General features: G+C 42.5%; 1 protein-coding gene across 1 annotated transcript; it reads right to left on the reverse strand.

Annotated features, from left to right (window-relative positions):
- Nucleotides 1-6525: 6525 nt before the first annotated feature.
- Nucleotides 6526-12798, reverse strand: LOC114016258 (uncharacterized). Its single transcript, XM_027807338.2, has 5 exons — nt 8825-12798; nt 8687-8731; nt 8556-8582; nt 7746-7874; nt 6526-6768 (listed from the first exon to the last, which is right to left on the reverse strand). The coding sequence occupies exons 1-5, from the start codon at nt 8930-8932 to the stop codon at nt 6661-6663; spliced, it is 417 nt and encodes a 138-aa protein (XP_027663139.1). The 5' UTR covers nt 8933-12798; the 3' UTR covers nt 6526-6660.
- Between the last annotated feature and the right edge of the window lie 363 nt (nt 12799-13161).

Genomic DNA, 13161 nt, shown 5'->3' on the forward strand with positions numbered 1-13161 from the left:
CTTGTCCAAGTACAAATTCGTGATATGCCTAAACTTACTGAGGGTACTCAGTGCGGGTACAGTCCTGTTCGTCTTCGCCCTCTTCCAGCTGCATGAAGAGTCAGATGGAAAATGGAAGATTATTTTTAGGCTGGACAGTTTTGCATCCCACACAGCCCTGTGATTCCTGCATAGGAGACTGTTTAGCACAGACCAGTTGTTCCAAAGCCCCAGGCATTTTCTAGTCACTGGATCACCTCCTGGGGACGGCAGGTAACAAAGCTGTCAACACTGGTCAGGATTTCCTAACCACCACTTCCCTGGAGAATTTTTGAACCTTCTGTTGATGCTGTAGCCAGTCTACTTGCCAAGAACTTCAGTTACTTTGTTTATGTCAGGAATTCTGTCTGCATTTTGACTAAGTACATTTTAAATGTCTTCATAAGGTGTTTGTATTCAAGAGAATGACCTCTGCTAGGGCATGTCATTTTGATAAAATATCTCTAGTATCAAATAAGCATCAGACTAGACTTCCATATGCCTCTGCTGACTACTTTCTGATGCATCTCTTATAGATACAATCAGACAGAGGGTTTCCTCTTTCATTTTTTCATAGTTCCTCTTCCTTAAACAAGAGTAGGATAAAATTCCCTGCTCGTTTCTGTAGCTGGGATTGCCTTGCTCTCTGCAGTCGTGGGGCTGGCAGCAGAGCACTTCTGCAGTATTCACCTCTTGCCGTGCTTTACCCACGCTGCTCCACTTCCCAGGTGGTTTCCCCTTCTGCAAGGGGATTTCTCAGTTTACTTCCTGGAAAACTCTGTTTCCCCATAACCAGGTTGTTCCAGTGCCTAAGCATTTTCTGCCTGCTGGACCCCTCCAGGAGGCAGTTAGAAGGGAAGAAAATTATCAGCAGTCATTGGGATCTTCTGGTCTTCTACTCTGTCCTGAGGTTTGACACAAAGCCAAGCTGGTGCAGGATGGCAAGAACAGCTCCAACAGCAATGCTGAGCGCTGGCTCCCACTTAACCCAAGAAGTCTGTTAGGTTCTTGCCACTTTTTTCCCCTCATCTTCATGTCCTATGTAAATGAGGAATGAGGGCATTGTATTGAAATGTGCATAATATGTACTGTAGACACATAGCTCTTCCTAATTGCACATAGATCAATAAGAGGATTCTTGAAATGGTGAAAGCTGCATTAAATTATCCTTCACCTGCCCATCTTGTCCTCCGTAGCCCATTGATATCACAGAGTTTGCAAGGAGAGGGAGACCGTACTTTAAAACAACCTACATTTCCCTTCCCTCTTCCCCAAAACTGTTGCACAACTTTTTCTGCCTCAGTCAGCCACCAGAGAAGGGGATCACTGGGCCCTAAATGCCTGCTTTTGTAAACCATTGTGTTTAGGGGTGCAGGTGATACTGATTAAATGCATTTTTTCACTTTTCCTTCCTTGGGAACACCATAGCCTTTATTTCTAATTGCACTATGCTGCTGAAAATACCTTGTGGTCAATGGGGATCTTTAAGCCTCATGCTTTCCTTTCTATTGCATTTTACTTGATAATATTATGTCAGGTGTATGGAAGCACAGCAGAATGAGAGTAAGAAAGGTTTTTTGCCACTGTGGAACAATCTTATATCTCAATGGCTGATTTATATCCTGCCTGAAGTCGATGTCAGACAGAACATCTCTCTTCTCTCCCACAGGCTGCTTGCAAAGTCAGAAGTAGGCTGATCATTATCTACATCTCTTAAGTCATGATTTCCCTCTTCTTTTGCTCTTTTACAATTCCAGTTTTGTGGGGAGTCAGGGGAAACTCCCCTCACTCCTGGGCTTTTTGTTGACCTATTACTCCTGGAAAATATTTATTTAGTCTGAAAGTTATCAAATTAAAAACTAGCAATATAAATGCAATAAAGAAATCAAGGGCATCTGTTTCTTGTGAGGCCTCTTGTTGCTCTTTCTGACATGAGTAAAAATAAATCTCACTGATATTTTACATGGAAAAATATCTTTAATGGAGTTTCTTACTGTCACTTTTTTCTAATTATAACCTGGTTTAAACTTAAGGATTGTTTCATGTATTATTATGCTACTAGATTTAAGATAGCAGAAACAATTCAGACACATTGCTCATTTGTAAGTGTCTTGGATTTTTAAAGCCCATATGTGAATCAGGAAAAAAGACCATTATAGCAAGGTAGGTGTGGTGTTAGTGAAGAAGCGTTTTGCCTTCTTGTTCCAGTCCTTTCGCTCCTCTGGTTGCCTGAGCCATGCGGCTGTTGCTTAGCTGTAATCCATCCTGTGTCTCAGCAGGAAGAAGGCAACATTTGTCTTGTGTCTTATAACAGTAGTGTGAACATTTAGGCTTATTTACAGAAGTTCACTTAAGACAACCAAAAATTACTGTTTGACCTGGTGCTTGGTATGCAACTTCCACTACCGAGTGTGTGTCCATGAAGATGCTGTTATTTATAGATCACCGTGGTTGCTTCCATGAGAGATGCACGTAAAACTCCTGGGAATTTTTACTTCTAACTTTTGGAGATTTTTTTAGTTGATTGAATCAAAAGTGGGAGACGAACAGAGAAGATGGGAAGGGAGCTATAACCAGCTGTGGGCAGGTATAGATTTATCTGGGGGGAAAACAGACTGGAAATGGTAGTTACTTTGGCTTTAGTCTTCCCAGCAGCACCACCTGATACTGTGTGTGCTGTCATTTGTGCCTTGGCAATGTTAAACCCTGGTGTGTATTGAGCCCTGCAGGCAAGTGCTGTCAGTCTTCAATTGTAAAATGCACAGTGCTGCGGAGAAAGATTTCTGTCTTCTCAAAGTCTTCTTTCCTTACTTTTCTGTAAAGCTAAGAAGAGTGAGGCTTGTCCACATGCCTCAGGAGGGTGTTGTGAGGATTAGCCAGATAAGATCAGCTTTCTTAAACAAATATGTAAAACTTCCTTTAAATACCGTGTGTGATTTATTACTGGGGAGTGTTAAATGACAGCCCAGTGCCTCTCCTTCCCATAGCATGGCTTATACCAGGCTTGTTCTTACAGGGGTGCAAGAAGCCCAAGAAAAAACAAGAACATAACAGATGCACTGGGGCAGTTCTAGTCCCTCCACAAATACCTTCTAAACCAGTGTTCACCTGTATGTCATTGGAGACAGCTTCTTATTAGATTGTTGACACTGCTTAGGGCTTGGGCTTGTCCTGCAGCGGGTCATGGAGTTATACCAGGGATAGCGGACTGGAGCACAAGAGCTTTGGCTCGGCTGCTGTACTTCTGCCTTGGTAAAGCATCGTAGCAGAGACTCAAGCATATAAAGCTGTCCCAGCCAGGTTTCTGAAGACAAGACTAAAAGTTTTGTAATAGCAATGCTACTAAGTGGATGCCTGAACGAAGAAAATACTCCTGTGGAACTGCAGACCTTGTGAATGGGTTTCTGGCTGACTGCTGTCGGCAACAGAAGCTTTCAAAGCAAGGGTTGTGTGCTGGATGGTGCAGCAGAATTGGGAGGATTCTTCCTTGCTGAACAGTAACTTCTTGAGTGCCTTTGGGTCACTCATAGCATACGGTTTAGCATTACTTCTTGCTAATGGAGAAAATCATATAGCTGTGGTGATATGTGGTGTGGAATTGCTCTGCACATCCCCAACACTTAATTCTCATGAGACAGATGTTCCTGAAGAAAGATGTCTACAGAGGTAATGGTGCTGCTTTCCAGTATGAAGAAAGCAGCCACCCCTGCCCTGCATCCTCAGATATCGAGGGTTTCTGTCTCAGAAATCATAAAGCAAATAACGTTCAGAGCCTCCTTTTTCTGATGTGAGCTGTAGAAGCAAGGCAAGTGGGGAGCTGTACGTACTTGAAAACAAGCACACGCCTTGCTGTGGACACGAATGGTTGGAAGAAGAGCTTCTTCCTAAAATCACAGTTGATTATCAATTCTCCATTGCAAATCTCTTCCACAATATATTTTTGTTGTGCAGACAAGCCATCTTGTACACCAAATGTCTGACCTTCTTCACATCCTCTCCATCGGAGTGTAACATGTCATGTCTCTCTAGAGAGCTGCTAGGGAAAGATAATTGAGATAACAGGAAAAGGTACTTGTTATACTAATTGAGTAACTCAATGGTTACATTACATTTAATCTGGCAGTTTTACACTCCTATTATGAACCAAGCTCAAGAGAGAAAGAAGAGGCCCATGAGCATCTGCTGGGTCCCACATCTGCTCAGGGGCTGCCCCAGGGCTGGCTGCAGGGGTGGTCGGTGCTGCCAGGAGACATCCCACCCTTCCCCCAGGGCTGCCCTGGGGCTCGCAAAGCCTCACAGGCCGTTAAGAGTCCCACGGAGAGAAGATCTGAATATGCCTGTGGGCAGGCAGAGGGCTGAAATACTCGAGGATGGAGGACTACCATGTTTCCTGGACTCTAGATCGCAGGGGTTTGGGGGAGGTCACCAGTGCAAGCAAACAGTTTGCATCAGCTCAGAGATGCAAGGGGTAGGTGTAGAGACAGCTGCAGAGGCACTTCTTTCAGGCTGCACAATTCTACACCGAATGCTTTTGGCACATGATTATCATTTCTCTCACGCAGATTACAAACCGAGCCATCAGATGAGCAGATATTTTGCAGATGTATCTTCTGCAGTTTAGTAAGTTTGGTTGTTTTTTCAGATTCTGTGCAAGAGTTTCCTATTACTGGCTCGCAGAAGTGATTTGACTGGAATCTGACTGACTACATTTGACTCTTGCCAGCTTATGCTGGGTAGAACTGAATTTATGTAGCTTTCTCTTGTGTCACAATTTCATAATTACTGTATCCATTTCATAAACCTAAGTCCTTTTCAGAGTAGAAGTACTAGACAAAGAATTTTCTTGTTCTTTAAAGTTGCTGAAAACACAGGTTAGAACAGCTGTCTGCAGCCCTAGGACCTGGGAATTCTTTTGCTCATCTATAAAAATTAATCAGCATTTTTCAGATTTTACACTTGCTACAGATTATGACTAGACACAGTGCTGGTAAGCGGCACACACAAAGGTATGAAAAGCAAAGCATCATGGAAACACTGAAATAGCTTGGACTTGCAACTGGAAAATAATATCAAGATCGAATATCAGTATTTGGTGAGGCAATATTCGGAAACTTTAGATCTGAAATCATAGATTCAATTAGATCTATGGATGTTAATGAGCCTTTTTCTTCTGTTCAAGGCCAGGAGCATGCATAAGCATTCTGTTGATTTATCAGAAATGTGGATGACTCTGCTTTATACCAGAATACAAAAAAATGGTTATTTAGGAGAAAGCTGTCTGAGCTGAATTTGGAGCAGAAATTGTAGGAAGATATGAAAACATGAGAAGAGTTAAACAGTTGTTTTATTTCTTGGTTTCATCTGCCTAGGCATTATCACAGAAACAGTCTTTCTATTTTAATATTTATTATCTTCTTGTCATAGTTGAAGCAGGCGGCATAAACACATCAAGAAATGCATTTGATCTGATATACTTTACAGAAGTTTAACTCCTTTTATGTAGCTGTATCAGATGCATTTTCTGTGATCTAGTTCTGTCTTTTCCCCCAAGCCCATATTAATGGAAGCCTTAAGAATTCTAATGTAGTTGATGAGCATTTGTCATGCTTTTGATCTTAGAACATGTTCATCCCACCAATATCACACTTTACGCTGCAAAAAGAAAGGGAATTATATGCTTGCGCTTGTTCCTTGAAGTCTGAAAAATCCAGTATATTCCAGTGGAGGTGGCGAAGAAATTACTTTGTTTGAGGTTTGTTTTGAGATTCTCCATCTCAAAGGCCCAGCATCTTTTGTTCCTCTCTGAGGCACAAAGGAGATGAAGTCTGACCTTCTGTCACCTGGTCGGGATTTTCCCTTGTGTGAAGAGATCTAAGAAACTACTAGCAAGGCTGGAATAGGTGGCAGAGGTGTCTCCCCTGATATGTGGGGTTTTTTCCGGTAAAGCTCCCTTTTTGCCTCTTCTCTTTCTGTTGAGCTGAGTGGAGAGGTGGCAGAGCGTATCTGAGCTCCTGGCATTCTTCAAAGACAGTGTTAAATACATCCTGAGAAAGAAACAGTTGTGCACAATGTTCCAAGTACACAAACCCATTAACTTGTAATTAACCTTGGGTATGGTCTTGCTTTTGTATGTTAAGGTGTTCATGAGTTCTCTACTACTGACTATTTAGAAGAAAAAAAACAAACAAGGCTATGGGCAGGAAAATCTGCAACCTTGCAAGAAAGAAGCTAAGTGACTTATTCATGGTGTGCAGATATTATTAAAAAAAAAAACAAATATGCAGGAAGAAAACCCAGAATTTCTGTTTGAATCTCAAGTCCACAAATATTCCTGGGGCTACCATAGTGGGCAGAGTGTGCATTTTGCTGCAGCATCTCATGTGAGTGAAATTGTTGTAGCAGAGCTTTGCAGAAGCATTTAGACATCTGCTGGTATGATAACAGGATGTTCAAACCTTTCACCAAGTACAAAACATATAAAGTTATGATTCTTGAATACTTTTGGTGTTCAGGTTAATTATGGCTTTATTGGTTTAGCAGTTGTTATTTCTATCTTTTATATTTCAGGTGGACAATAAATACAATAAATAACATTTCTGCTCCCCCTTCTTATAAAAGAATTTTGGGTTTTTTATATTTTTTTTAAGCTCTAGATTTATTGATTTCTTGATAGGTTGTCAGGATTTTATTCAAAAACTCCTTCACATTTCCCTTGGTCTTGTACTGGCATTGATTCCCGCGCGCCAGGCTCTGTGATAGAAGCAAGAACAAAGATCAGGTTACCAAAGATTTTGTGAAAAATAAAGGATTTACTTGAAGCAGATAAAATATACATTCTCTGGAGGCAAGCAAGGATTTCAAAACCAGTTCCTAAAGAACTGTTTTTTGATCAGTGAGTGTAAGAGTGGCTTTTCATGGTGACTAAGAAGGTGACAGGTGGAATGTCATATGGTTATAGCTGAAGTAATTTAAACTAGATGGTTTCAACTCAGAAGATAGGGCAAACAGCAATTTAAGAAGCTGGGTAGGACTAGGGCAATGGGTCTGCTTGGTGTTGCGATGCCATTCCGACAATATTCCCCCTTGCAAGATTGAAGTAGTTGAAAGGAGCTTGAGACACTGCAACGTTAGTATCTTCTGTGTCTCATTGAATTAGACAGCAGTTTTGCTCATATGTAAATAAAGGCTATTTCCCTGCATCTGGGGATCCAGGACTCTTCCTGAGCATCACCACAAGTCTGAAGATGCTGCAGGTCGCAGCAGTATTTCTATCCAAGCATCCTTGAAGAAACTGCAGCTTAGGTAGGATTAATGCTCCAGAGGAGAAGGATGCCTCTGCCTGCCTGTTCCCAGCCATGCAGCTTCTGCACATCTGCTCTCCGGTTTTATATCATTACTATTTAGTATAGAAACACATTTTGAGAAAGGAGAATAAAAAGGTAATTTAAATAAAGCTCCTCTCCCAGAGATCTATGTTTAAAGGTCCTCATGCAGCTGGAGAAGGGAAAGGGCCCAGTGGGGCAGAACCCATCTCCCTGCATCCTGTGCCAGTTTTCATGGCTTTCCATCGCCTCCTGCATGTTGCAGCTATCATACCTGCCTCCTGCATGAGGTGAGAATTTAAAACACATTTGAAATTAATCTAACACTTGGCTACAAATGTTTAAATCACAAAAAAAATCCTTTCTTTTGTAAAAGGTAAAGGATCTAGAGAAATGTAGTCTTACTTCACAGAATTTTCTGTCCAGCTGAGTCTGAAAGGTTAGATTAAGTCTTGCAATTACTGCACTTGAAGATACGTTGTTTTTCAGCATGTGTTCGGTTCCTTCCACAAAGCATGCCAATTCATGGCCAGACTGTTAAACCAAGGAGGCATTAGAAAAAGTTAGAATTCATTTGGTGTTTATCTTCAGGAAGAAGAAATAAGTATTGCTAAACATGGCAGCATGGCACAATTAAATGTAACATATCTGGCGTCTATTCAAAACTTTGGGGAGGTGGGGGTGGGGTGGCTGTAAAACACCAAATCATCATGTATGGTGTAAGAAACACCTGTCACAGCTCTCAGAAAACCTCAAACTGTGAAAGTAACCTTTTTGAAGTATAGTTTCGGCTAATGCTGGGTTTTACTCTATCTGAGGAGGCTTTAAAGAATGAAATAGTGTTGGAAACACCTAGAGCTAAGCGTCTGAGGCCTGACACCACCTCTGGCCCAGGTTCAGTCAGTTGTTAGGCACCGAACCATCAAACAAGGTCTGGCAAAGATTGTCAAAGTGAGAGCCTGTATCTTTTGATTTGTAAGTCAAGTCCACACAGGACTCTTGCCTGACTCTGGCTTGGTTCTGATTGCACTGATAATGGGAGGACTTCTGCTTCCCTCCCCACCACTATTCACCAGGCTCAGTTTTGGTGCTACTAGTGATTAAATTTTTCCTCATAACCAAAAGCAAAAGTTACACAAGGAACAAAGTGAACAAACTTAAACTCACTAAATCCCAGACTTCTTTAACACCTACAATAGTTAAAAAAATACTTACCTCAGCGATGGGAAGACACGAACATGACTGAAAATGAGAAGAGTGAGCGTTAAAATGCAGCCCTGCTGGCATTCAACACACAAGTACGTTTTTGTTTAGTTTCATGATATTCTCAAAAGCGATGTACTCACACTGGCAGCTGTCTCCCTACATGGGCAACTTACGGAACTTCCCTCCTGAAAGAATAAGAAGCGAGACATCAGTATTTATTATAATCTACTTTACAAGCACGCATTTTTACAGAATGAAGGTGCTAAACAGCGACTTACGAGCAGACGTTTTGTATACCGGATAATTTCACGGACACTGCAATTCTGTGCTTGCACAGAGAGCAGCAAACAAGAGAAGAGTATGGATGACAGCATGCTGGCATTCATGTGCAACTCAGTCTGATGGGTGACAGAAGAATAGGAGAACACTCCTTTTAATAGAGTCTTCACAAAATTCCCATTCTAATATGGAAAAACCCAATTATAAAACTGATACCAAGTGCCCACCCACTAGCTTGGACAGCATTTTAGAGAAAACAAATGTGGAATTGAGTCACCTACTGCCGTGACTTTCTTTAGCACTGCGGAAATTCACAACTGCTCCTCAGAAGTGATTAATTTGAACATTATGATATCACACACCGGCAGGAAACAATAGTTAAAAATCTATGAAAGCTTTTTTTTTTTTCAGATGTGGGTTTTGTCTCCTGTGCTTATGTAAATTATAGTTCCATGAAAGCAAAAACACAAGAATGTTCAGCATTGCCAAAGTTCCTGAGAAAACAGAGTGACAGGCTGCAAGCTGGCTTCCCCGTGGATTCAAAGCAGGACCTTTCTCAAAGAAAGTTGGTAACACCGCAGGGGTCTGTTGAGCAGCCAGACAGAGTTGTGGAGTGGTGCCTGTAGAAGCTGTTATGCTGAATTACATACAGCTGCTGCCTTTGGAGAGCGATCAAGGACTCGGGACACAGTCAAGGACTGTGATCCCACCTCGGCCAAGTGCAAGTACACCAGTGTGCAGATAAGGGTCGGGCCTTCAGAGTGCAAACACTGCCTGCGATGTCGCATCCCACCCATTCCCTTCTAAGCAGAAAGGAGTGGATGCAAAAAAAGTGACCAAAATGGTATTAACTCAGAAATTCTCTAACATGGAGTCTCCAATTTATGTTGAACGTCCACTAGAGCTTTCTCTGGCCACAGAAGTTTCCTTTTTCAGAGTTGCACACCTTGGCAGAGCAAGTGGTAGCCCTTCAGATTTCTTTTAGGTCCCCAGTGTTGACTTTTAAGCTTTCCTCCTGCTATGCCTTAAATCCTGCTACACCCCAAAGATCTTCTCCAAAAGCTTGAGCCTTCTGCTGGTCACTCTGGCTAGAGGATGAGTGTAATCCCTCTGGAAACTGTCCTGGAAAGAGAAAACATTGGATTGCAATTGGCTGTTTTTTCCCTAGCATTTGCCTACCGGCAAGGGGTTCATCTGGCGGAGCGCGGCTCGGCTGCCTGCACGCCAAGGGGAGCGGAGGAGGACCTGCCTGCTGCTCCTGCCTTGCTGCCTCCTTGCAGCACCAGCTCTGGGTTGGGGTGGATGCTCCCTGCCTTTTATTTGAAGTTGTCCTCACGTAATTTAGTGTGGGAAATATGCATCCCATTAGGCAGCTACAGCTTTCACACGTGCCCCAGGGAATACCTAGAAAAGCCAGAGACCCTCCCTTGGCACGTTAAAGCTGGCAGCAGGCTACGTTAAGATCAACAGATGCACAAATGTGTGTCATGGGGATGGATGGCACACGAGCCAGGCAGTGTCATCTTTCAAGGTACTGGCTGGTTAGAGAAGGGCTAAAATCATTGATTTGTGATCGACAGCCTGCGATTCTGTGAAAAGCAATGAAGAGACTTCTGTGATGGGTATGTCGTCCTTGAGGAAACAGCTTTTTGCTCAAGCAAAGCAATGGGTGTGCTGCTCTCTATTTCTTCAGCCAGTAAAGCCCCGCAGCAAGAGCTAGAACAATTAGATTGAAACATAAATCCCTGAAGGAAGTAAACTATGTGTAACATTTGTGGGACACTTGGTTTCTCAGATGGTTGAAAAAATGATTTTACACGATTTAAAAGGAAAGAATTCACAAGCATCTTTGATTTAGCCAGGGTTGTGTGAGGAATATGATAACAAGCCATGGGGAGAGTGGGGCAAGGGGCTCTTCATGACATGCAGGAGTTTCTACTGCTTCTTGGTTTTAAGGAAAATATGTTCATTAGAAATCCTGTTTTGGCCAGTAACTGCTACGCTCTGTCTTTGCAAGGATTTTACAAAATCTGATCTACTTAGCAGGGTCTCTAGGGCCTCTTCACCTAAGGAATGATGTCTCAATGCATCTGCCATGCTCGTTAAGTGAAAACAATCGGGGCGTAAATTGTATGCAGGATATATAATCAGGACCTTTCCATATATGAGACTTAATTATGTTCACTGGACAGTGAGCAGATTAGGTAACAACTTCCCATGCCTATAGCCCAAAAGGACAAGATCTGTATTTTTGTTATTAGTTGAAAATCAGAATGGCAGAGCTTCCAGAGCTGCTCCCTGAGCCCGTGGTTCCGCCTCACAGCAGTGCCAGCACTATCTCTACATCTTCCAATTTCTATTTGATTGCTCAGTGAGATCCATCTCATGCTGTTGTTGCTCCAGGGCAAGTAGGTCCACTAGAGAAGCTGTATTCAATTTACAGTGAATCAGAAACCACCAGAAGTGAAATTGGCAGAGAAATAACTTGCCATGAGTAGCAGTGGATCAGGCACAGAAGTGAGTGGCACCGGTTACGGCTTCTCTTTGGAGAGTTTAGGCTCAATTCCAGCATTTAGAGGAAATTAGTATTTGCTGCCATCCCAGCAAAAAGACCATCTCTTTTATATAATCATTAAACATTTAGTTTTGATATTTTAAAAGTCTTCATTTTGATGACCAGCTGTGGCAATGTATTTTCACAAGTATGTTGTCATACGTGTGTGAAATACAATCACCAGTTTATCTTCTCTCCTCATGTCCAGGTATCTGATCTCCCTCTGTTCCTCTCTTTAATCTCTCTTTTAGAAACACAGGCCAAAATAGAGTAGGAAGGAAGCACTGGTTTTTCAACCTTGGCTCAAAAAACGTGAAAAATATTTGTAACAAATTCAGTAGCCAAATTGCAGTAGGTAGAAAGGTGACTGCGTGAGTCCACTTCTCTCCCAGGTGGCAAACCCACAAGCCTTAAAAGACCAGTGGGGTGCCACCAATGCTATGTCTGGTCTTTCTGAGGCTTTTTGTTCCCTTATAAGTTTTCTGGCTGGAAAAATAAAATAATAAAAAAAAAAAAGAAAATGAAGAACTGAAACCCAGGATTTGTAATAAAGGTCCCAATGCTCAAAGGTAGTGAGTGCAATAGCCCATAGAAATATCCCCTACACTGCCACTGGGAAACCTGAGCAGGGCAACTCGCTGTGGTCAGCCTGGGGCAGAACCATACATCAGCAAATCTTATATCCCCGTACTTCACATCACTTTGCTACAGACTAAAGGATGAGCAGGGTAAGGAAGGGGGCAGAGAGCTCCATCAGCCAGGGACACTGCCAGCGCCAGGGCAGCACACCAGCCAGGGGTGCCTGGTTTGGGGTCACACCTTTTGAGTGATGGAGTTGTAAGATTCCAGCCCAGAACAGGTATTTGGAAAAGGCGAACACACAAAACTCCCAATATACTTCTGTGATCCCTTACAGGCAGTTCCCTCTGGCTCCTTTGAAAATCCTCATCTAATGTCCTGTACATTTTTGGTTTACGTATAAATACTTCGGTATATATTGTCTTTTAATGCACCTATTTTGATGGTGGGTTGATCAACTGAAAATGCTGTGCAAACATCCAATTTCCAGATTGGTATTTTAACCTGGTAAGCAGTAAACCTCCAGGTCTTCTGAGTTCTCATGAGAGAATTTGCATCCCACTGTAGTGTTTCCAAGAAACTCTGTACAGTTTGGGGTTTTTTAATGTAGGAAAAAAAAAGATTCCCTGTAGAAGAAAAACACCAAGAAAATGTATCAGCTTGTTGTACATTCGCTCTATATGTTGACCAAGATGTAAGAGCTCGCAAAGACCACAAATGAAGAGATGCTATTGATGAGTTTCATTTTCCAGAGATAACATGGCTTGGAGTATTTTTTTTTTCCTTTTAGATTAAGAAGATATATGCCAGTTGTGGTGGGTTGACCTTAGCTGGATGCCAGGTGCTCACCAAGCTGCTCTATCTCTCCCCTCCTCAGCAGAATGGGGGGGGGTGGGGGGTGGGAGGGAATAAGATAAAAAAAAAATACAACGCGTGGGTCAAGATAAATGCAGTTTAACAAAGCAATAGCAAAAGTTGTGGACATGGAAGCGAAGGAAAACAAAAGATGTTATTCTCTACTTCCCATCAGCAGGCAATGTTTGGCTGCTTCCTGGGAAGCAGGGCTTCAGTTCTGTGTCCCCTCCCAAGATCTTGCCCACGTCCAGCCTGGGGAGGCAGGGGAAGGTTGGAGGGACAGCCGTGATGCTGTGCGAGCACTACTCAGCACCAGCCAGAGCACTGGTGTGCTATCACCACCTTTCT

The sequence above is a fragment of the Falco cherrug genome, chromosome 8, assembly GCF_023634085.1.
Source record: "Falco cherrug isolate bFalChe1 chromosome 8, bFalChe1.pri, whole genome shotgun sequence".
NCBI lineage: Eukaryota > Metazoa > Chordata > Aves > Falconiformes > Falconidae > Falco > Falco cherrug.

Excerpts from the sequence above, each read along its gene's own strand:
- LOC114016258 (XM_027807338.2), bottom strand. The coding sequence starts at position 8,932 with ATGAATGCCAGCATGCTGTCATCCATACTCTTCTCTTGTTTGCTGCTC. Across the intron at positions 8,732-8,824 it reads GGTATACAAAACGTCTGCTC|GAGGGAAGTTCCGTAAGTTG; the intron begins GTAAGTCGCTGT and ends TTATTCTTTCAG. Across the intron at positions 6,769-7,745 it reads TGGACAGAAAATTCTGTGAA|AGCCTGGCGCGCGGGAATCA; the intron begins GTAAGACTACAT and ends CTTCTATCACAG.